We start from the raw sequence: 21,744 nt of genomic DNA on the forward strand, positions 1-21,744 counted from the left end.
AGAGCACAGGCCCAATAACTGTGGCACTCGGGCTTAGTTGCTCCGAAGCATGTGGGATCTTCCCAGATCAGGGATCAAACCTGTGTCTCCTGCTTTGGCAGGCAGATTCTTTACCACTGAGCCACCAGGCAAGCCCTAGATAACTTTTAGTAACCCCATCAGGAGTGTTAATGAGTTGTACTGATAGTGTCAACAAAGAAACCAAACAACAGACTCTCCGATGTGATCATTAACAGATTACCTAAGATTAACAGAAGCATGACTAAATTCCAACCGAAACCATCCTCTTTTCATTTTTCAGGAATATAGTATGTATGGCTGGTGGGTCGGAGAGCTGAACAGCCTCATTGGGATTGTTCCAAAGGAGTATCTCACCACTGCCTTTGAAGTGGAAGAAAGATGAAGCCCAGGTATCAGAACCATTCTAACAGTTTTGTTGGCCATGCCTTCATTTCTCTGTGAAGGATGAGAGTTGCCAGTGAAGTAACTTTTCTTCATTTCCAAAAGTGATGACAGTAATTTACCATGAAAGAAGCTAAGTCTGTAATTGTTTTTCCTAAATTGGGGGACTATGTCAATCAGGATTAGATTCAATTACGTGTGATAGAAAACTCAAAATAACAGTGATTTAATTAACACAGAAGTTTATTTTTCTCTGCTGTAAGAACCTGGAGGTAGTAATCCAAGGTGCTCAGGTACCAGGTGCCTTCTCTTTTTGCCACGTTGCATGTGGTCAGCATTGCCATGGTTACCTCAGGGCCCAAGATGGGGGCTCCAGTTCGCAACTATCATGTCAGTATCCTACCCAACAGGAGAGACGGAAAGGAAACATGCACGTCTCTCCTAAGGACACTTCACAGATGTTGCACACACCACTTCTGCTTATATCCCATTGGTCAGAACTCGGATATACAGACATACCAAGCTACAAAGAAAGTTTCTTCTAGGTAGAACCTGTATCCAGCTTAAAAGTGGAGTGGTGGGGAGGAGGGGAGGCATTAGTAAATTTAAAGGAGAGAACAAATATTGGAGAGCAATTAGGAATGTTTGCCACACAAGGATGGATCTGGGTTTCTTTATCCACAGCTCTCAAATCCTGGGCAACATTTCCCCCAAATGCCCATGTATTGCAATATGATTGGCAAAGATTAGGAATCCAGTATAAGGATTCCTGTGGAACATAATCAGATTAACTTTTAGGTAATAAAGAATATGGGCTTCCTTGATGGCTCTGCAGTAAAGAATCCACTGCCAGTGCAGGAGACACGGGTTCAATCCCTGGGTCGGAAGGATCCCCTGGAGAAGGAAATCACGACCCACTCCAGTACTCTTGCCTGGGAAATTGCATGGACAGAGGAGCTATAGAACATGGGGTCGCAAAGAGGCAGACATGACTTAGCAACTACACAGAAAGACTGTGGGTTGCATTTTATGAGCAAGAACCACATTATACCACATTAAGCAGCAGAGTGAGTGTTTGCTTTGGGTAGGATAACAACAGATTAGAATTAGGATGGTGGTGGAGGACACCAAGGCTAGCATGATGTCACTAGTTCCATCTTCCAACCTGAAACAGCAGCTGCCTTTATTGATGGGGATGAGGGATGACACAGACGGGCCTTGGGATCTTTCAGACCAGGGCCCACTCTAGTGTGCAGCAGCCGTGTCCTAACTGTTCATTTAAGACATTACATAAGGAGAGATCTTACTCTCTAATGCCCTTGTACAATCACGAGGCACCAGCTCGGGCCTCTCATTCAAGGTCTGACTTTATGACTTTCCCAGTGAGGACTCCACTTCTAGGCCCTGAATGCAGAAGAGTTGGAATTTCTCTTCAAATCTAAATAAATTCTCCCTACTTCACTCTGTCATTTATTTAATGACAAACTTGTTTCTGTCCTCATTCCCTTTGACCCAACAATTCCACATCTAGGGGCTTATCCTACAGGTACACTTGCACACAGGTTGCCTATAATAGCAAACCACTGGAAATGACTGAAACATTCAAGAGGCCTCCCCAAGGAAGTGCAGTAATTCATAGAATTGAATACTATGCAACAGTAAGGGAAAGAAAAAAAAAGAAAGCACTCCACACCTATGGAGCACATTCTGAGATATGTAGGTAAGTAAAAAAAGTAGCAAAGGGTAGGTCTAATTTGCTCCATCTGTGCCTCATTGCTTCTCTGTGCGTGAGACTGCATGAGATATCACTGGAAGGAGAAAGATGGTGCTGACACTGTTCGCCTCCAATGACAGAGAAATGACATGGCTGAAGCAGGGTAGGAGGGAGCCACTGCTGGCTCTGCACCCTCTTATAGCTTCTATATTTTGAATCATAAGAGCAGATTTATGTGTGTTTCCCCCTTTAGGACACACATCCTTCTCTCTACCCTGCCTTTATGAAGAAATGAAGAGCCCCCTCCCTACCCCTGCTAGCCCACCACCAACTGTTCTAGAGACCCAAGTCACTGACACGCCTGCACAGTAAATGTAAACCACCGTAAAACAAGCGAGAAGAGGCCTCTTCAGCCGACGTGTTACTAAACCATCCTCCGCATAGCTGACCCATTGCTGAACATGTCCCCACACCCGCCTCTGCCTTTTCCACAGGCTTGTCTCCGAGAAGGTGAGAGAGAAGGAAGCCTTTGGAGGAAGAAATTGCTGGTTGCTTTGGCTGGTTTCAAAAGCACAAATAAACTTCTGATTTGGTTCTTTGCCCTGTGCGATGGAGTTGTATTTCTTTTTGTAAACTGGTATCAAAATGCCAGCTCTGGGCATTATCACCTCCAAACAACATGGGAAGGGACAGCCCGAGAGAAAACGAAAGCCCAACTACTTGGTTATCTTTATCTTTTGTGCTCACTCTGTCTGAAATGAGACAGGGCCAGAATCAAGTCCTTGAAATCAGCACATTGGAGAGTTCCTTTGGGGCCTCAGTTACCAGCCCCACTGTGTCCTGCAGGCTGAGGAAGTGCTGTGGGGAAGGCTTGTGTCTACACAGCCCTGTTTCCTTTCCTTGTTTCCTGGGCCTAGCACTTGGGGTGTCTGTGTCTTGAAGAGGCAGCAAAACATAATGGCTAAGAACATAACTTTGAGGGTTTCCCTGATGGTTTAGTGAATGGGCATCCACTTTGCAGTGCTGGGGACACCGGTTCGATCCCTGGTCCCAGAAGATTCCACTTGCCTCAGAGCAACTAAGCCTATATGCCACAACTACTGAGCCTGCACTCTAGAACTTTCGAGCTGCAACTGCTAAAGCCAGTGCACAGCAAAGGTGGCCCAGGACAACCAATAAATAAATAATAATTTTTAAAAATTTTGTTTAAAAAAAAGAACATAACGTTGATGGAATTCCCTAGCAGTCCAGTGCATAGGACTTGGCACTTTCACTGCCAGCGCAGGTTCAACCCCTGGTTTCCCAATCTTGGGAACTAGGATCCTGCAAGCCATGTGGGGTGGCCAAAAAAAAGAAATTCTGGGATCAGTCAGCATGGAAACAAATTCCTCACCTTAGAAGGGGTATACTCCATCTCACTGGGTCATTAAGAGATTAAAGGAGTTAATAAGTGTAACATACCTGGAACACCATCTGGCACATAGTAACTGCTCAATAAGGTTTAGTTATTATTAATGTCTGACCCTCTACACAAGAAATATTGAGAGATGGGAAACTGAGCAGCTAAGGAAATTTCACCTTCAAAGCTGCTCCTATTCAGAGCTGTTCTGGATTGGCAGTATCCTTCCTCTCCCCCATCTCATAGCCCTGCAGAAAGATACCACTGCATGTCACCAAAGAGAGAAACTGGGAACAAACAGGGATGCTGTTAGCGGATCCCAGGTTTCTGAAAAGGTCCTATGCCAGCTATTCATTTCCAGATTTTTCTGACCCAGCAGTAAAACAAAAGGAAACTTTGTGTATATGTGATGGATAAAGATGTAAAAAAAGAGGACAATTTAGGTCTGGGAGGGGAAAAAATAGAGACAGAGATAAAAGGCACTACAGAACTGTCCATGACATCCCCTCAACTTTACACAGGGTGCCAAAGGAGAAGCAACCGCTAGGTGGCAGCAGATGCGCAGATGAACCAAAGGGAACCAATTGCCTTCGGTTTTAGGAACGTTTGCACCAATCCCAACCTATAGGTAAAGACAATGGGCATTGTTCTAAAGTGGTTAACAGAAGGAGCAAACAGAAACCACTCTGTGCCCAATTGCTTCCTCTGCAGAGAATCCTCAGAGTCCCAAGTCTGGAAGGCTGGGTGGCTAAAAGAAGAGAATACCGTTGTACCAACACTGTTCCACGATGAAAGACAGAAAAGGAGAAACCAGGAGAGGAAGAGGAGGTATCTGGGGCAGGGTCAGAAGAGGAATGAAAGAGGAGCAAGGCCAGGTAGTTCTCCACTCTGCATAGTTGGACACTCAGTGGCATGACCTTTAAAACAAAGCCCCCTTACTGCAACAGTCCTTTCTGTACCTGCAGACCTGAGGAAATCATCTGCCAAGCTACAAGGGTCTTTTGGCACCTCCATCACACTCACATCCTAGCTGCAAAAGAGGAAAAAGAAAGTCAATCGGCCCTAAAAGATAGAAACAAATGGACTAATTGGGAATCTGGTCCATAGCCAGCTGGTCGTTTCTGACCTTGTTACAGGCTGGAAAAGATACAGCAAGTTCAAGACCATCTACAAAGGGCATTCTCTGTGAAGGAGAAAGCAGTGGATTCCTACAGTCTGCCTGAAGCTAAACCTCATCGAGCAGATCTGCTCAGTTCCACAGCCACCATCTTAGCCAACAGTCTCAGAAAGCAACTGGTTAATCAGATTACTGCTTCTCTGTTTGACTCCACTAACCAAATCCCCACCTTACTGCCTGTGACTAACTGGATAACTGGGGCGTTAGAACACTTAACTAACCACATTATATGTTGTATGGCTTCTGAACAGCCACTAACTGCACTAGCACATGAAACTCGAGAGGGGACAGGGTACAAGGTGGGACACCTTTTTCCTTCCTTGATTTTAAGAAAATAAGAAAGCTAAAATCCTGTATTTAAGAAGCAAATGTACAGATATCCATTACAGATAAATATCTGTATCTGTATATCCAGATAAATATCTGTATAAATATCTTTACAGATAAATAATAATTAACACAGAATTTACCAACATCCACTGGATAATCTGACCTGAGATTGGTACAGTTCAGCCTGCATCATCCAAGTTGATACCTGAGAATACTAAACGCTCTGAAAGCAATCTTTCAGCTACATTTCATTAAAAATACATTTTTCCAGTGTGTTTCCTCTGTCATCCATATAACAAAACAGCATAGACATTGTTTTACAATTACCTCAATATTAAATTTTCCAACACGATGGTCTGTCTCTTAGAAATCTGTATTTAATTCAAAACCAACTATATCTTTCCCCTCTGGTGAATAAAAATGGAAAAGACAGGAGAACTCCTATTGAGTCTCATTCCCTAAACCCAGACATTTTGATTCCATTTAAAGTGAGACCAAATCAACGTCATCCCTCCTGTTAGGAACAATTACCTTGGTAGCTCAGCTGGTAAAGAATCCACCTGCAATGCAGGAGACCCCGGTTTGATTCCTGGATGGGGAAGATCCCCTGGAGAAGGGATAGGTTACCCACTCCAGTATTCTTTGACTTCCCTAGTGGCTCAGCTGGTGAAGAATCACCTGCAATGTAGACCTGGGTTCAATCCCTGAGTCGGGAAGATCCCCTGTAGAAGGGAATGGCTACCCACTCCAGTATTCTGGCCTGGAGAACTCCATGGACTGTCGCAAGGAGTGGACACGACTGAACCACTTTCGTTTTATGTAAGGAATAAACACATATATAAGGAATAGCCTAGATTTCAAGTGTTATCCTTAACTTTTTTTTAAAGCTCATTTAACTTTTTTTACTTGCTCCTTTTCACCACCTTAAATGTAATTAGTTAGTCTTTTCAAATGGCAAAACTGAAGATGTGAAAGACGAACAAAAATAACACAAAATCTGCTGTTAAAGAGGAATTGATATAAGGGACTTTTGAAAATTGAGGTCTGCCGCACTGCTTATTGAATCACTCCAGTTCTGTTGCTGTGGCAAGACACCCCGGTGACACATTCCCAAAATCCACATTCCACACCAATCACATTATAATAATGCACTGGTGTCACAAAGCCTCTGTCTGCATTGGGGGAGGGAGTGGGACAGTCCTGCTTTTAAATCAGTCTAAGAACGAGGGAGTTGAAGAGAAGAAAAGAAAATAAACGAATCTATGTTCGTATGTTCTTTTTCCCATTCTCATCTTGAGAACAAAACTCCTGGATACCAGGGACAAAGGTGCTCTAATCTCTGGCCGAAAGGAACCTCTCCCTGCGGTCTCCCCACAAGGAGCGACTCTGGGAGGATAAATCTTGAGTGGCATTGACTTGCTAATTCCCACAGCACCAGCGACTCTGTAGAGCTGACTTTAGAAAAAGCAGCCGTCTACATAGAGGATTATCCCTGTTACACAGCCCAGTGACTCAAACTAATTTTCTCGCTTGTGGATTACCCTAGTCCCTTGCTTCCCCTGTCTTCTGCCCAGCTATTTCATTTCCCATTAGAATTTACAGAGATTGGGCAGGAAGCTTGAAACTTAAAACTAAAAAGAGATTTTTCTTCTTCAAGGGATTTGAATTAATTCTCCCTGTTTTCCTATCAAGAACTAACTGCTCAGAAAACATGTTTTTGTTTTTGGATTTTTTTTTTAAGGTTAGTATGAACTGACTACCCTTTTGCGACTCTTGGAATTCAATTAATGATATATTTTAAGATGCGGCCCATTTTGTACCGAAATCCTTTCTAAATATAACGCCCCCACCCCTAAAAAACTATAGTATTTGAGGAAACTAAAGTACAATTAATAGACTATATAATTTATTTTCTAAATAGTGACATTTTTTGAAAATGAAAGGGGGCATTACTAATAAGGATGCCAGAATCGTAGGTGTAAACAGGGATGAGTGGTCACCCTAAAAATATGCCAAACTAGGTTATCTAGTCACCAGGGGAGTGGGCAGCAGATAGAGAGATGAACTGGTTCTCCTGGTACAATGCTTGGCGACATCCCTTCTCCCCTGCAGGCCTGGCCCCTAGGCAAACGCTGCCAACTAGGCTCTCATTTCCTGATGCCCAGGCTGTTCTGAGAGGCCTGGTATCTCTGGCATCAAGCTGCTCATAGCAGTGGCCAGCCGTCGGCAGCTGTGTGTGTTCACTCCCTCACAGGGCCCATCACCGCCTGCCACCCCACCACCTGGCAGAGTGCCACTGAGGGAAGCATTTTGTGGCACCGAGCAATAGTATGCCACTTCCTTGCCTCCCGTGATGGGACTGAGTTCCAAGAGGTTTCTAGTGCAGGTCCTCAAAGAAGGCATCTGGTTCCACTGCAGATCCTCTTCGCCTGACGGTGAGCAGCTGGGCCCTGTTCATCCCCCACAAGCGATCATGGAACAGAAAACAGGCTACAAACACCTCCCTTTGAACCACAGTCAGGCACGGGCATTGCTCTGCCCTGAATCACTAAGATGGCAAATGCATACCACCTACATTTCCTGGATGCCTCCCATGGTGGGCACCCTGCTCAGCCTATCATTAATATATTCCACCTCCAAGAAAGCACCTGGCATCTGGAGATTTGGGATCATTTCTTCAACATCTCCAAAGCAGTGCAGTGGATGTGTGATGGGGCAGGGGTCTGAGAGCTTATTGCTTCATTCTGTTAATACAGGGCTTTTCAACGTGGCACTGCTGACATTGGGACCAGATAATTTTATGTTTGGGGGGCTGTCAAATGTTCAGCAGCATCTGGCCTCTACCCACTAGATGCCAGTACTGATCCCCCCAGCACCCTCCACCCTGACAGAAGTGTCTCTAGACATTGTCAGATGTGCCCTGGGAACAAAACCACCCGTGGTGGAGAACCATTGTCTCGGGGCATATGGATTTGCTTAGGTCCAAGTAAGAGAAACTGCCTTGTCTTCTGTAAGTCTGCACTTTAGCCACTACATTAGTGACAGCGAGAGGCTTAGGAAGTTGGAAAGACAGAGTATAACTGTCATGAATTCTTCAGGGTTTAAGAACCAGCAAGCCAGCCCCCATGTTCAACAGGAACACGGAGATCTGCTCACCTGCACTGCCGTGGAACCGCACGACAAGAGTGATGTTTTCAAATGAATAAACTGGTGCTTTCTGATTCAGAGAGCTGCACCACAGTGAGTCCCGTAGTAACTATACTTTTTCCTGTTTCTGTAGCAGAAACCTAGAAGGGATGCCCTGAAAGTCTCAGTCAGGACTGAATTTTAACCCTGTGTACTATTTCAGAGCAAGAAGGCCAGGTTCCCAGAACCTGCATAGAAACCGCTGCAGTGCAAGGGCCCACGCTGGATCCCTGCGCTTGGTCTGGGGCTGGTGCGGCGCCAACTGCTCGTCCTGGGCAGAGTTGGGGGTCAGGACAGTCATCTTAAGGCTGTGATTTTCCTGGTCCTTCATGTTAGTTTAGGGGAAAGTCCTCTCTTAAAGAATGGCTCCCAGGAGCTCTGTCAAGAATCAAAAAATAAAAACACAACCAAAACCCATCACCTTCTCAGGAGGCCAAAAGAAGATGAGGGGTCCAGGACTTTTGTCTCTGCCTGCAGAGGGCAGACCGAAGGGCCAGCCAGAGCCCTGTCCACGCTGCCTCCCATGGGCCCCGAATCTGAGGCACCTGGAAGGGTTATTAGCAGGATTGGAACTCACCCCTCTGCTGGGACTAGATCATAATTACAGTAATTTTCTAACAGAGCTCGGCAGTAGGACTGTTTAATCAGCATCTGACTCCCTTGTGTTCCCAGCCCTCATCACTCAAGGAGAGGAGTGGGATGGCTCTTAAAGAGACAGTGCCTGCCTTTCAGCGCTGCTAACAGATGTGCCCTAATTGGTAGAATATATCTAAGTCTCGTAGCTTATAGCAGGCAGGTTACATTGCCTCCAACAAACCGCCGCAGGCTCTCAGTATTCTTGGCCTTCTGCTGGAGAGACTCGGGTCAGGCTGCTGGTAGGCCTGGTTTCCCACACCAACCAGGCCACCAGGGGAAGGGACACACGCAGGGCTGGAGCGCTTAAAAGCCTAAAACACTTAAAACACACACAAAAAGGCTCTAACTAGCTGGCCCCTTCGAAAGGCTGTTTGAAAGAAAAAGTCGAGCAGACTGAAAATAGGAAGGAAGGACTTGACAGCCTTTTAATCCACAGATCATAGAAGCATCTCGTGTTCCCGCCCTTCCGGGGGAGAAGCCCTTGAAGACTTTCGGGTGGTCCTTTATTCTCAGTTGCTTCACCATCTCTCTACTTAAGATTCATACCTCCCTCACTGCTGTGTCAGCACCCTTGTTTTCCTCTTTTGCTGGTGGAAATGGACCAGGTCTCCCCTGAACAGAAAGGAAGTAAATTGACCCTGCTCACTGAGTCAGGTGTACTGTCTCCTAAAAATGTGGCACTTTTTATCCTTTTGAACGTAAATGGCCCAAGTTTATTTATCTTGAGGTTTGAGGTTCCAGCCTTCCAGCTCCAAACCCAGCCCTTTCTAAGCGGGAAGTGGTTGTCCTCAATAGGTTACTTCTCCCGCTGCCCTGCTGGTAAGCCCAATGCACACCGGGTCACTGTAGCAGTTGACAACTGTTCCTTAGAGAGAAGAGCTGGGGCAGGATGAAGATGAGAGAACGTGGTAGGGGCAGGGGATTTCCACAACAGATTGAAAAGACCCTCAGGAAAGAAGGTACAGGTGTAAACAGAGCAGGAAGAGGGACACTCACCCACAGCTCAAAGAAAGGTTACCTTGAGCCAGGTGACATTCCCCCTACAGAGCCGGGTCCCTGCTGGCAGAAGGCCACCTGGGGAGGTGGCTGAGGGTCAGTGCCCAGGCGTCCCGAGCTTGCTCTGCAGTGATCTTCAGCTTTGTTTCAGCTGTACCTCAGTTGGCTGCTCACACATAAATCTGCAGAAGCCACTCCAGTCCCCGGTGGGATGTGCCTGTGAGGCAGGCCAGGAGCTGGGCTGCTTCCATTCCTACTTCCAACCTCACATCCTCCTGGCCCACTGCCCTCCCCACTCCTGGGGTGTTAAGAATATTCAGCAAGTGCATGTAAACAAATTCACAAACATGGAGCTAAACTTACTGTCCAGTCAGACCATTAAAGTCACAATCGGCTCCGAAGCAAAGCTATGCGAGTGGGTACAAGGCACCTGGGACTCGGCAGTGTAGCTCTAAGGCCTTAGCGGTGAGCAAACCTCGGACTGTGGAGGATTTCGGAGAACAACTCTGAAAAGCTCTGTGGGGGAGTTTTCTTTTTCTCCTTGAACAGTGGGGGACTTAGTTATCCCTCTTTTTGGCTGTACCACGTCTTGGTTGCCGCACACAGGATCTTCCATCTTCATTGCTGCATGTGAGATCTTTAGTTGCAGCACACAAACTCTTAGTTGTGGTATATGGGTTCTAGTTCCCTAACCAGGGATCGAACCTGGGTCCCCTGCATTGGCAATGGAGTCTCAGCCACTGGACCACCAGGGAAGTCCCCAGCTTTTTTTTTCAAGATTTTTTTTGGGGGGGAAAAGAATCTTGTTTTACAGAAGTTGGGAAGTATCTCTTAAAGGAATATATTCTACCTGAAACATGCTTTTTAAAAACCATGATCAGCTCAGTTTCCTCAGCTGGAAAATAAGGGTCATACTTGCCCTGCCCCCTCCTCACTGGGCACCGTGGTCAAATAAACAATGTGTATAAAACTCATTTTCACACAAAACCCACCTCCTCCTACATACACATACACACACACACTTCTTCCCACCAAACAAAAGGAAATCTATGACTTTGGGGTCACTTATCCTGTGTTACAGGAGACGACTAGACTTGGGCCACATAAGTAACTGTCAGAAGAAAGATGACAAGGGGCTTCCCTGATGGGCCAATGATTAGGACTCTCTGCTTTCACTCTAGGGGGCAAGGGTTCAATCCCTGGTCAGGGAACTAAGATCCCACATGCTGAGCGGCATAGGCAAAAAAAAAAAGAAATTAGTACAGTGACTGTAAGTCAGACACAGAACCTACCTCAAACCCAAATTATAAAAAAAAAAACATATTTCCATTCTACAAAACAGCTCAGCAGGCCACTGCCCCCAGTAGCTCCCCATCTTCCCTACAGAGGCTATCAGCCATGGCAGCAACCATGTACACGCCGGGACAGACCAAGATGGGAAAGAGGCAGATGGCACTGCCGAGACGGAGAGGAAAACCCATCGCTGCTGTTTTCCTGGTAACTCTAGGCCCATATTATTAGAAAAACTCTCCCCCTATTAGGACATCTCCTTCCATGGCCTATACTCCACTCTGCACAAGACAGTGCTGGGACGGCGCCTGGCCTTAGATTAACTGAGGTCCTGCTGTCTGCATTGCTGATAATGGATCATTAAAAAAGCCAGGAGTCAGAAAAATCGCATCCGTGTCTTTGACCAGCTCCTGCTGTCCCAGCAGCCAATCCTGCTGGCAGAACTAGCTGCTGAGCACCAACTCCAGGAAGAAAAGGAGCAAACAGAAGAAGGCCGACCCAGCTTGCTGTTTTTTGGCTGAGTAGGGAATTGACACAGACCACCTCCGGCTCCTGTCTGGAAGTTTCGAGATCAGAGAGCTTCAAGCACAGCTGGGTTCACAGCTGCACCATTTGGAGCATTGGACTCATTAATATTCATGAGTCATCCCCACCAATCGGCAGAGCGGATGCCATTAGCTTAGCATCTGTCGGGTTTTTGTGAGGGTTGTGTATGGAGTTTTTTTCCCCTTTTAAATGAACTTCTTTTGACATTTTGGATTTGCCTCTGTAGGTTTTCTATCCTCGCCTTGCTCTGCTGCATCATATAAAAGAGAGACCCAGGGGAGGCAGGCAGAGAAGAGAGATGAGTCCTAGCCAGGGCTCGGCATCTGCCTGTTGACAAACTTTATTTCTCTTTCAGCACCTGGCACCTCAGACAGGCTGCAAGGATGGAAGCAGCATCAGGTAAATTATACCTAACAAGGTTCATGCCCATCACTGTGAGAAGAGCGGGATCCCGCCTCTTTGGAAGACAGTCCTTTCTCCAGTGGTGAACTGGAGCTGCACACACAATGCAGGAGCTGCCGTGCACAGTTCTGAACCATTATTTCCACGCTGATAAATTCATGATTTATGAAAGTAACGACTGCCAGCCCTCCATCCCTCCTCCACTGCTACAGCTTGTTAGACACCAATTGCAACAACAGTCTTAAGTACTTGAATTTTATTTCAGGCCAAAGCCCCGCAACTCTAACTAAATGCCATGACAGTCCCACAGCATAGGCGAGTAGCAGAAGAGCCCACGGACAGGGTGAGGGGCCAGGGGAGGGAGGGGCGGGCGAGATGGAGAAGAACCACACACAGACGCCAGGGCAGATAAACAGAATGCCAGCGGCACTCGTCTCCTCCAGCTCCAGCTCTCAGAGGAGAGAATTACGGCAGCAGGAGGGCAGGATGCCTCATTGTCTGAAGGAAGGCATGTTGTTTCTCATCTCCATCCCCAGAGCCCTCTCTCCAGGCAGAAACAAAGCCCCCGCACCCCACTGGACTGAACAGACGGCCTCCCGCACCACAGCAGAGGGACACGTGGTGGCTGAAGCCCTGGGGAAAGGGAGCTGTTACTAAGGGAGAAGAAAAGGATTCAAACAAGAAACGAGCTCAGCTAACCCTCCAGGGAAGACAGTCCATCTCGGCTTTATAACCAGAGAGGCAGGGACAGTCCAGGGTATCTTTTCCAAAACAAAGCCCCCTGAACCATTCCCTGTCCTTTGGCTGTGACCAAACCTTTCTCTTTTGTGGATGGCCACGAGCTATTTCACAGGTCTCAGGCCCCATACAGCCAGGCCGAGGTCCTAGGATGCGCAGGAAACCCCAATGTCAGGAGTCACAGCACCGTTCCATTCAGTGGTTATGAGTGAAGGAAAAGCAAGGAGGTGGGAGAAAAAATATTCACCCCCCTGTCCATGCAAGGAGGTAGCAAGAGGCCAGCCTCCCAGAAACCAGTGCTCCAGGGGCTTCAGGAAAAACACAGCCAGTTGGAATACAGTGACACAACAGAAACACAAGCATTTCTGTTGGAGCAATCTCTGATAAGGTAGCTTAAAATATGCCACCTACAGGTCCCCAAACCAGTCACCTGAGACAGTGCTCCTGGGCCATTAACAAACATTTAAAGAAATTCAGCTTCCAGGAGAGTAAATATGGGGTTTGGCTCACAACCAACAACTCCTGGGTCTTGTGCTTAACTTACAAACATCTGCACAGTGTCTTATCCCTATCAAAGAAGTCTGAGGAGTTATGACCAATCTCCCCAGAACCAACATGAGCAGAGGCCATGGTAAAACAGGAAGCAGCCCAGCCTCCCACCACCAGCCTGTGCCTAACCCCACCTGAGCAAGTCTCCCTGCCTGCATCGCCTTCATCCACCTAAGAGCAGAACCCAGAGCTCCAAGTAGAGCTCACTTTTCCAAAGCTGTTTCCAACTGACCAGCGTCCAAAGGCACAGCATGGTCCCCTCCCAGGACTCTCCTCACAGGCTGAGAAGCAGAGATTCCCTCATCAGGTCTTGCAAAACCACAGCATGATGGAGAGGAGGTGGGTGGGAGAGTGGGGCTCTCTAAGGGAGGAGCCTCAGAGTCAACCACAGGAGCCCACACCTCGAATTGATCCTTTTCTTCCCCGGGAGGCGGTGAGGGAGAGCTCCTCCTGCTGGGTCTTGGGAGAAAGCAACAACTGGAAAAAAGTGGGAAAGGGAAAAGGAGGGCATGAACAGGTAAATAAAAATCAACAGACACAGTGAACGGACAACAAGGGAGGCCTACTCATACGAGGAAATAGTATTTGGCCACAGGAAGGAATTAAGTGTTGATATGCCCTGCCACACGGATGCACCGGGAAATGGTGCCAAGTGAGAGAGGTCTGTCACAAAAGACCACATGTATGACTCCATCTGTGTGAAATCTGCCCAGAATGGGCAAATCCACACACACACTGCAAGTAGAGTGGTTACCAAGGGCTAGAATTTGGGGTTGGGGAGTGTGGGGAATCTGCTAATAGGTATAAGGTTTCTTTAGGGGTGATGAAAATCTTCTAAAACTGACTGTGGTGACGGATGGCTGCACGACCTCGGGAACAAACAAACACTACTGAAGTGTACATGCAAGCGAGAGTTTTATGTATATGAATCTATCTCAATAAAGTTGTCATCTAAGGAAAATGGGGGTTGGGGGAGAGGATAAAGAACAAAACAAATAAGAGAGCCTTTTCTTTCTCCCCAGCTTGCAATAGGAGCGCCATCTCCCAAGGATGAGTCAGTACAGACCCAAGGCCCTCATGCATGGGAAGACAGGGGCCCTCCTGAAAGGCCACCAATGCCATGACCTTACTTTCTCTACCAGTGGACAACTGACTGGCCCAGGTTACAGTAATCCTAGCCACTGGTGTCTCAGAAAAGAGCATTCGATTACCTCTTAGGCTGGTCTCCTTTAGCCAGGTGAGAGGAGCCCCGTCTCTCTTCCTGGGCCCAGCCACAGTTCGACATAGCGTAGCGAAGAATGGCATCAGAAACAGACATGGGGCTGCGGCCCTGTACACAGGCTTCTATCTCAGGCACTGAGAGCTGGCTTTGCAGGAAGAGGTGTAACTGGCTGTCTGACAGGAGGACCACACTCTGCAGGACCCTGGGGCAAACACAGGTAGAACACCACAGAGCATCACCCCTCACAGCAGCTGTCCCCAGCCCCATCCTCTGAAGGCCTTCTGGCTTGAGTGAGTGCTGAAGGCACAAGGGTGCAAGAGAAGCATCTGACACAAACATGCCTGTATGTTCCTGGGGCCATTCTGCACAGCACACACGCCCCTGCCATCCCCCCAAGAGGCAAGTGCCAGCCCTCCAAGTCCACTCACTTTTCAAGAAAGTGCTGCAGACCTTGTCGTCGCTTCTCAATGAACTCATCTGAGCTGCCAAAGAAGGTTGACTTCCCAGGAAGTTCAGGTACAGGCCTGTGGGATCACACAATGTAACACATACCCAAGATAAGTAATATCCCAGTCACTCCAGTCCCTGATCAAGGAAATCCCCTAAAAAGAGACAAAAATCAACACAAATAGCATTTGATAAGAGGGCAGGGGCAGAGGGTTAACACCGACTGATGACACGCCTGGTGTCAGGCACTGTGCTAAACGTTTACAAACCTTACTTCATTTATCCTCCTCAAAACCCTGTGAGAAAGGGTCAGCGTACCCATTTTAATGGCAAGGAAATAGAGAAGTTAAGTAAACTTCCCTATGTCACAGTAAGCAGCAGAGCTGGTATTTGAACCAAGTCTAGGACTTACAGACTCCATGCTGCTAGACTACATTGTTTACAAAACCCGCTCCCACCATCAACTACTATTTCAAAAGGAAGAAACTTGGACATGAAGACATGGAGGATGCTGGGTCCTTGGCTACCATCTCCAGTCCTGAAAGATCACACGTTTAGAATTTTCTAAAAGTAGTCAAGTTGCAGCAAGTCATTCACAAACTCTCCCAGCCTCCTTAGCCTCTCCTGTGAAGCATGGCACATGCTTTAAAAACAACAGGCCAGACTAGAGGATGCAGGATCTGTTCAGAGGCAGTTCCAACTGGCTTATGAGGGCCTGACTCATGACAACAGCCTCATCAAACCCACATGTTAACTAACTGGCTAGGTCATCAACAAAGTCACCACAGCACTCCGTAACCACACTGTGTTGTAATCACTTAGGGCTTATCTACAGGATGTAGGTGAGGAGGGAACAATGGTGCTTGTCCTAAGGCTCTCAGTCTGTCCTGACTCTGGATAAAGGTCTCTACACAAAAAAGAAAGGGGGAAAAAAAATCACAATGTTCGCATAGCAAACGGACAGGAACACCATGTGTCAAATTAGTCCAGGTGCTAAAAAGTTCCTGATAACCAGTGAAGCACATTTACACAGCCAGCAGTACCTCTGTTGAGCCCTATGCATATAAAAAAAGAAAAATGTTCTTTAGATTTGTTTGGCTTTGTTAGGTCAAAATATTAGAAATGAGAACTCTGTCGTTACTTTTTTTCGCTGACTTGAAAACGTAATTTAAGAACACATTTCTCAATGACCTTAGTACCTGGCATGCTTCCAAGTTTTCTTCATTGTAAACTCCAGTTACCAAGGAAGAGCCTAAGAAGCCAGTCTCGAACCCAGGAAGGAAATAAGAGAACTCACACTAAACCTGCATTTCTCTGGAGCTGCTTTCTCAGCCACACAAACTCCCGGTAACGGCGCCGCACGCAGGACGTCTTGGCGGTGAAGGCCTTGCTGTTGGTCTACAGGGGAAAGCATGTGAAAAGGGTTTGGTGGACGAGCCCAGCTTCACACGAACCCCCACCATCCCTCTCACCAAGGACTCAAGTCACCAGGCCACAGTCCCAGTCAAGGGGATCCGAGCAGAGCACAGTGCCACCAGCAGCCTGAAAACAACTCAGGCAGACCCAGGCTCTCTTTCCTCTCCTCCTTCCTTTTCTTCTGTCAATACCTCCATAAACAGGTTCTGCCTCAGGACTGGCCCTCAGCCCTGAAAGGTATATTGATCCCAGTAACAAAGTCGGATACACTTACATGAAGGAATATCTTATAATCCACATAAGAATTCCAGGAGCCCTCATTCTGCACGCGGGGGTCCTGAACACGCACAGTGATCACCTCCTAGAGGTAAGAAATGCTCCTTCAGCTGCAGCTCAGCCACACAGTAAGGTGGTTCCAACACACGGGCGGCCAGAGCATTCCACTCAATGGCAACTTTCACTCGCGTTTGTTCATTTCTTCACTCAACTCAGCAAATATTTATTGACCACCCTCTATGTGGCACGTACCGTGCTAAGGCACTGGGGGCAGAACAAGGACAAGAGACCTTGCCCTTATGAAGCTTACATTCTAGTACCTTCCAATGAATAGAAAGTTTGTGAAAATGGAACCTCATTTCTCAGTCCTGCCTTCACGACTGATTTCCCTCTTCTCGCTTGACTTTGAGCGCATCGGAACCGCTAAGGTATTACTGTCAGCACCGCCACCAAGCAGTATCTGGATCTCCCACAGCCCCTCAAGCTTCCACCCAGATGTTCCCCGGAAATCACACGCTTACCTCCTGCTCTTGGTTCTCCAACATCCTACACCAAAAGCCCATTGGAAGAAAACATCTGATGAGAGACAGGAGACACAGGATCAGTCTCTGTTAGTACGCGTCTCCTCTCACCTCTCTTTGCAGGGCAAAACCCTGAAAATTTTTAACTGACCCCCCTGGGGAAATCCAGGCAACCTTTTTTGTTCTTGTGTATAATTTAAGAGGAAGCAAAAAAATCCCCCCACGTGAGCTACCGTACATAGTCGCTCAGTCATGTCAGACTCTTTGCAAACCTTTGGACTGTAGCCCATTAGGTTTCTTTGTCCCTGGGGTTTTCCAGGCAGGAACACTGGAGCAGGTTGCCATTCCCCTCTCCAGGGGATCTTCCCAACCCAGGGATCGAACCCATGTCTCCTGCATCTCCTGTTGCAAGAGCATTCTTTACCTGCTGAGCTATTGGGGAAGCCCACACACACACATGAGCTGAGGGCCAAGCTAAAAGCCCTGAGGGATCTACCTCCCTTCTCAGACCATGGCAGGGACTCTGAACCAGGCCACCTCTAGCCAAAACACGTTCAGGTCAACGATGTCACCTCAGGTGGCCAGAACTGGCAGGCTGAGCCGTAAAACCTTTCTGCCTAAGAACTGCTGGACCCACACAGCACAGCTCTCTAACTGAGCCTAACATCGCCCCCTCCTGGCTGTCGAGAGAAAACCAAAACCCCGCAAACGCGGAGGCTCCAGTCTCCCTTTGTCTTGCTAAGCACACTCAGGACCCCAGAGGCAGATCTGAGTTGGAGAGTTCCTGGGGCACCTGAGCGGGTTGCCCAGTTGTGACCTTCTCTTAGCTAATTCCATTTCCAGAACCCAAGCCAATGGTTCTAATCATTTCCTCTCAACATGCAGTTTGTACCTCTGCCCAAGCACCCCAGAGCTGCACAGGTCGACTCAGGATGTTTTCCGCTCCTTTGCAAAGATTCATTAAAGTCTAAGCCACTGATTTCCCCCAATGTGGCAGTTTACATGCGCAGCAACATCGCCCACTCCAACAAGGGGACCATGAAGGCTGAGGCACAGGGTTACTCAAGTCCAAAGGGGCCCATGATGTCACCTTCTGTTAAAATACAGCACTAATCTTGTTACTCCTAGAACCACTTCAACAGCATCCACTCTGGCTGCTGCCTCCACCCCCTTCTCCTCTCTTAAGAGCGGAACAATAAGGTTTAATTTCCCTTTCCAATTTACCTTGAAATGAAAACTGACTTCAGCCAATATGTACTGCCAACAAATGATCCAGGCTGGCTCCTGGGAAAATGAGACTATCTCTAAGCTCTCCCTGTCCTCCCCCCATGCCCATTCAGACACCCACTCATTTTTACAGTCCCACAATTAATTTTAAACACATTCTCTTATTAGTTCTGCCTTACCATTAGAAGAGCATGTAATGAGTTTCCTTCTACTTTATATTGTGTTAACACAAGGCTAACATTTCAGGAGGAGAGGACCTCGTTTACACCACAAAATTAGCAGGGCACACAGCTTTCCCAATCTTTTCTAGAATACCAGGTCTCTCCACACACAGACACTGCAGGCAGAGATGAAGCCGCATGGTATAGGACAAATCTGGGCTACACAGTCCAGCAAACTGGAAATGCTGTGATTGCAATGCCATATTAAATAGTATACTTGCTGACATTCTGATTTTTTTCATCTGATGCAGTCACTAACCACAAAGGGACCCTGAACTGAAAGGTGGGAAATCCCAATTCCATAACAACTGATGTAGACCATCCTGGATGTGAGCAGTCTAATGACTGTAACCAAAGACAGCAGGTCGACTCACTGTGAACAATTAAACTCAGATTAAAACAAACTGAACTCCTCAGATTAAAGCAAAATTTTTTTCTCTTCTCATTTCAGGCATTTGGTATATTCCCAGCAGAGGAGCAGAGTTAAATACACTGAAGTGTCTTTCCACAAAAGTAAGGGCAGGAAAGATGACAATAAGGAAATCCACACACTAAGTGACACTCACGAATCTCCAAGGCCTTGAAAAGTTTGCCAAATTCAGGACCATAATTCAGTAACTAAATGGTCATCACTCTCAGGCTCAAGAAGAGTGAGTCAAGGGCTCTGAGAGCTAGTGTCTCTCCTTTCTTTTGGAACTCACACCACTTAGAAATAAACAGCTATAAACTGGCTTAAAAAAAATCCAAGGGGGGAAAAAAAGTCCTAGGACCCCCAAGATGCTATACACTTAATCCTAAGATTAAAGGGCACTTAGAAAGCTTCCAATGTAACTTTCCTTAAAAACACTGGACAAACACAAAAACCTAGACTTCAAGGAATAATTTCTAGCAACTACTATTCTCCATCAGCTTCCTTGTCTACAGACGCCACTCCTCAAGAGGAAATGAAGCATTTCTGTCCTTGGAGGAAAAAGAGGAAGTTCTTAATTTTAGCTCTACCATCTCGGAGATGGATCCGTGTGTCACCCAACTAAGGATAGAGTCAGTGGCCCTCTCAGCTACTGATGCAGCGCTAACTACATTTCCTGGGCCCTTTCAATCACGTCTGAAGTTTATTTTCTCCACCTGTACCAGCACCAGTATCTCCGGGGAAAATCCAGTTGTTGCTATTTATAAAGTAGACTGTAAGGCTTTCCAGTGTCTAAACAATTCCAGGCAGGAAGTCAAGGCTTTAGCTTCACAATTTTCAGTCCCATTTAAACTAATACTTCAATACTTTCTAAAACTTCAAGAGACATGTTAAAAACAAATCCGGTGATAAAAGTATATAAGCCGCCGAGACTCCCATCCTTTCTTGCTCATTTTTCAGCCTTGGTGCCGGATAGCAACTCAAAAAGCTCTCCTTCTGAAACACCCACAAGTAGCAGAAGTGGCTCCCTAGGTCTGACCAACATCTGCCCGTTCTCGGCCAAGCAGCTCTGCTCCATCTTTTTGTTCATCTGTAACTTGTCACTCCTTCTACTTGCAGCTAAGTAACAAAAGCAACCATAATCTAGCACAAGAGCCTCCTGTGTCCCAGCAGAACACTTGCCATTACTCCTAGTCCCAGCGTCTGGATCAACGTTGCAAACTCCTGTATTCCTTACGAATGAGGAGGCAAAGGACGACGTGGTCCTTATCCCCCTTTGCCTACTAAGCTTGGGAAGTGGGAAGGAAAGATGTTTTATATATTTTCTAAAAATAAATGGAAAGCCAGTTTTCCTTCCTTGCATCCGGACCAAGAACCCGTCTTCATCCCGCGAGGTGAGGCAAGGATGTCCAGCAAGGTCCCCACCTCAAGCACCACTGCTGACGCTCAAACTCATGGCCCTTACCAGAGAGTAGCACCCACTCCCCGCGACCCCGTCCACGCCCCCTCACCTGAGAGCAGCGCCCACTCCCCACAGCAACACCGCCAGCGCCCCACCATAGAGTAGGAGTCCCGGCTTCTCCTTCCGGGTGAGCGGCCGGCGCCCCGGTGCACGACGGGAGAAGGCTGCAGGCACGCCAATCCCCGGTGCCCAGGGCGCCCCGCCCCCTCAGGCCCTGGCTCTTAGTGGCGAGCACCTCTCGCGGCGGTGCCCTCTCCACCGCCCAGGCCCTGGCTGGAATCTGGATCCGGCACTTCTCTCTTGGGGCGCCGGTTGGGGGACGAGAGCGAGGGGAGGAGAAGGGGCTCTGACGTCCAATCCGGAGCCGCGTCCCGCCCATTGTTGTTAAGCGCAGCCAATCAGTAGCCAAGAAGCGTCCCTGAGGGTCCGAAAGTGGGTCCAGGAGCCGAGAGGTGTGAAGGGTTGGTCAGCTGTGCTGAGCGTGGGAGAGTCAGGAACGTGGGAGCCTCTCTCAGTCTGGAGAGGGTGCCCGTTTGAACCCTGTAGGTTTCGGTTCCCCGGCGGAATTATCAAGGGGTCGCCCACTCAGATTTCGAAAACTCGATTGTCCTAGCGAAAACCGAACTGCGGGCAATTCTGCAAACACTGCAAGTTCGTTCTCTTGAGAGACAAACATAAGGAAGGATCGCGCAGCTACTCAGTAAAGAAGGAAGAATCCGTTGACTAAGATGAAGATTTTTTTTTTAATACTGTTGAAATGTCTTCAGTTCAGTTCAGTTCAGTCGCTCTGTCGTGTCCGACTCTTTGCGACCCCATGAATCACAGCACGCCAGGCCTCCCTGTCCATCACCAACTCCCGGAGTTCACTCAAACTCATGTCCATTGAGTCGGTGATGCCATCCACCCATCTCATTCTCTGTCGTCCCCTTCTCCTCCCGCCCCCAATCCCTCCCCGCATCAGTCTTTTCCAGTGAGTCAACTCTTCCCATGAGGTGGCCAAAGTATTGGAGTTTCAACTTTAGCATCAGTCCTTCCAATGAACACCCAGGACTGATCTTTAGAATGGACTGGTTGGATCTCCTTGCGGTACAAGGGACTCTCAAGAGTCTTCTCCAACACCACAGTTCAAAACCATCAATTTTTCGGTGATCAACGTTCTTCACAGTCCAACTCTCACA

General features: G+C 47.5%; 2 protein-coding genes across 5 annotated transcripts in view; one reads left to right on the forward strand and one right to left on the reverse strand.

Annotated features, from left to right (window-relative positions):
* Window positions 1-2,723, forward strand: part of SKAP1 (src kinase associated phosphoprotein 1) — a 322,299-nt gene extending 319,576 nt beyond the window's left edge. Inside the window, exons 12-13 of one of the 2 annotated variants that reach the window (XM_055407647.2) lie at window positions 302-410; window positions 2,370-2,723. In XM_055407647.2, coding sequence (XP_055263622.1) covers window positions 302-403 — 102 coding nt within the window. In that variant the 3' untranslated portion in view covers window positions 404-410; window positions 2,370-2,723. The remainder of the gene's footprint in view (window positions 1-301; window positions 411-2,369) is intronic. The other variant, XM_055407648.2, reaches the window with a different exon arrangement.
* Window positions 2,704-20,753, reverse strand: SNX11 (sorting nexin 11). 3 transcript variants are annotated; one of them, XM_088829013.1, is made up of 8 exons: window positions 20,616-20,744; window positions 17,248-17,302; window positions 16,725-16,811; window positions 16,332-16,432; window positions 15,016-15,111; window positions 14,577-14,789; window positions 13,598-13,842; window positions 2,704-12,171 (listed from the first exon to the last, which is right to left on the reverse strand). In XM_088829013.1, the coding sequence occupies exons 2-8, from the start codon at window positions 17,287-17,289 to the stop codon at window positions 12,017-12,019; spliced, it is 939 nt and encodes a 312-aa protein (XP_088685139.1). In that variant the 5' UTR covers window positions 17,290-17,302; window positions 20,616-20,744; the 3' UTR covers window positions 2,704-12,016. The 3 variants fall into 3 exon arrangements, with proteins under 3 accessions (XP_088685139.1, XP_055263625.1, XP_088685138.1); XM_055407650.2 differs by lacking the exon at window positions 2,704-12,171 and having other exon boundaries at window positions 12,320-13,842; window positions 20,616-20,753; XM_088829012.1 differs by lacking the exons at window positions 2,704-12,171; window positions 16,725-16,811 and having other exon boundaries at window positions 12,320-13,842.
* Between the last annotated feature and the right edge of the window lie 991 nt (window positions 20,754-21,744).

The sequence above is a fragment of the Moschus berezovskii genome, chromosome 20 (genome assembly GCF_049115385.1).
Source record: "Moschus berezovskii isolate FMDL1 chromosome 20, NW_MosBer_1.0, whole genome shotgun sequence".
NCBI lineage: Eukaryota > Metazoa > Chordata > Mammalia > Artiodactyla > Moschidae > Moschus > Moschus berezovskii.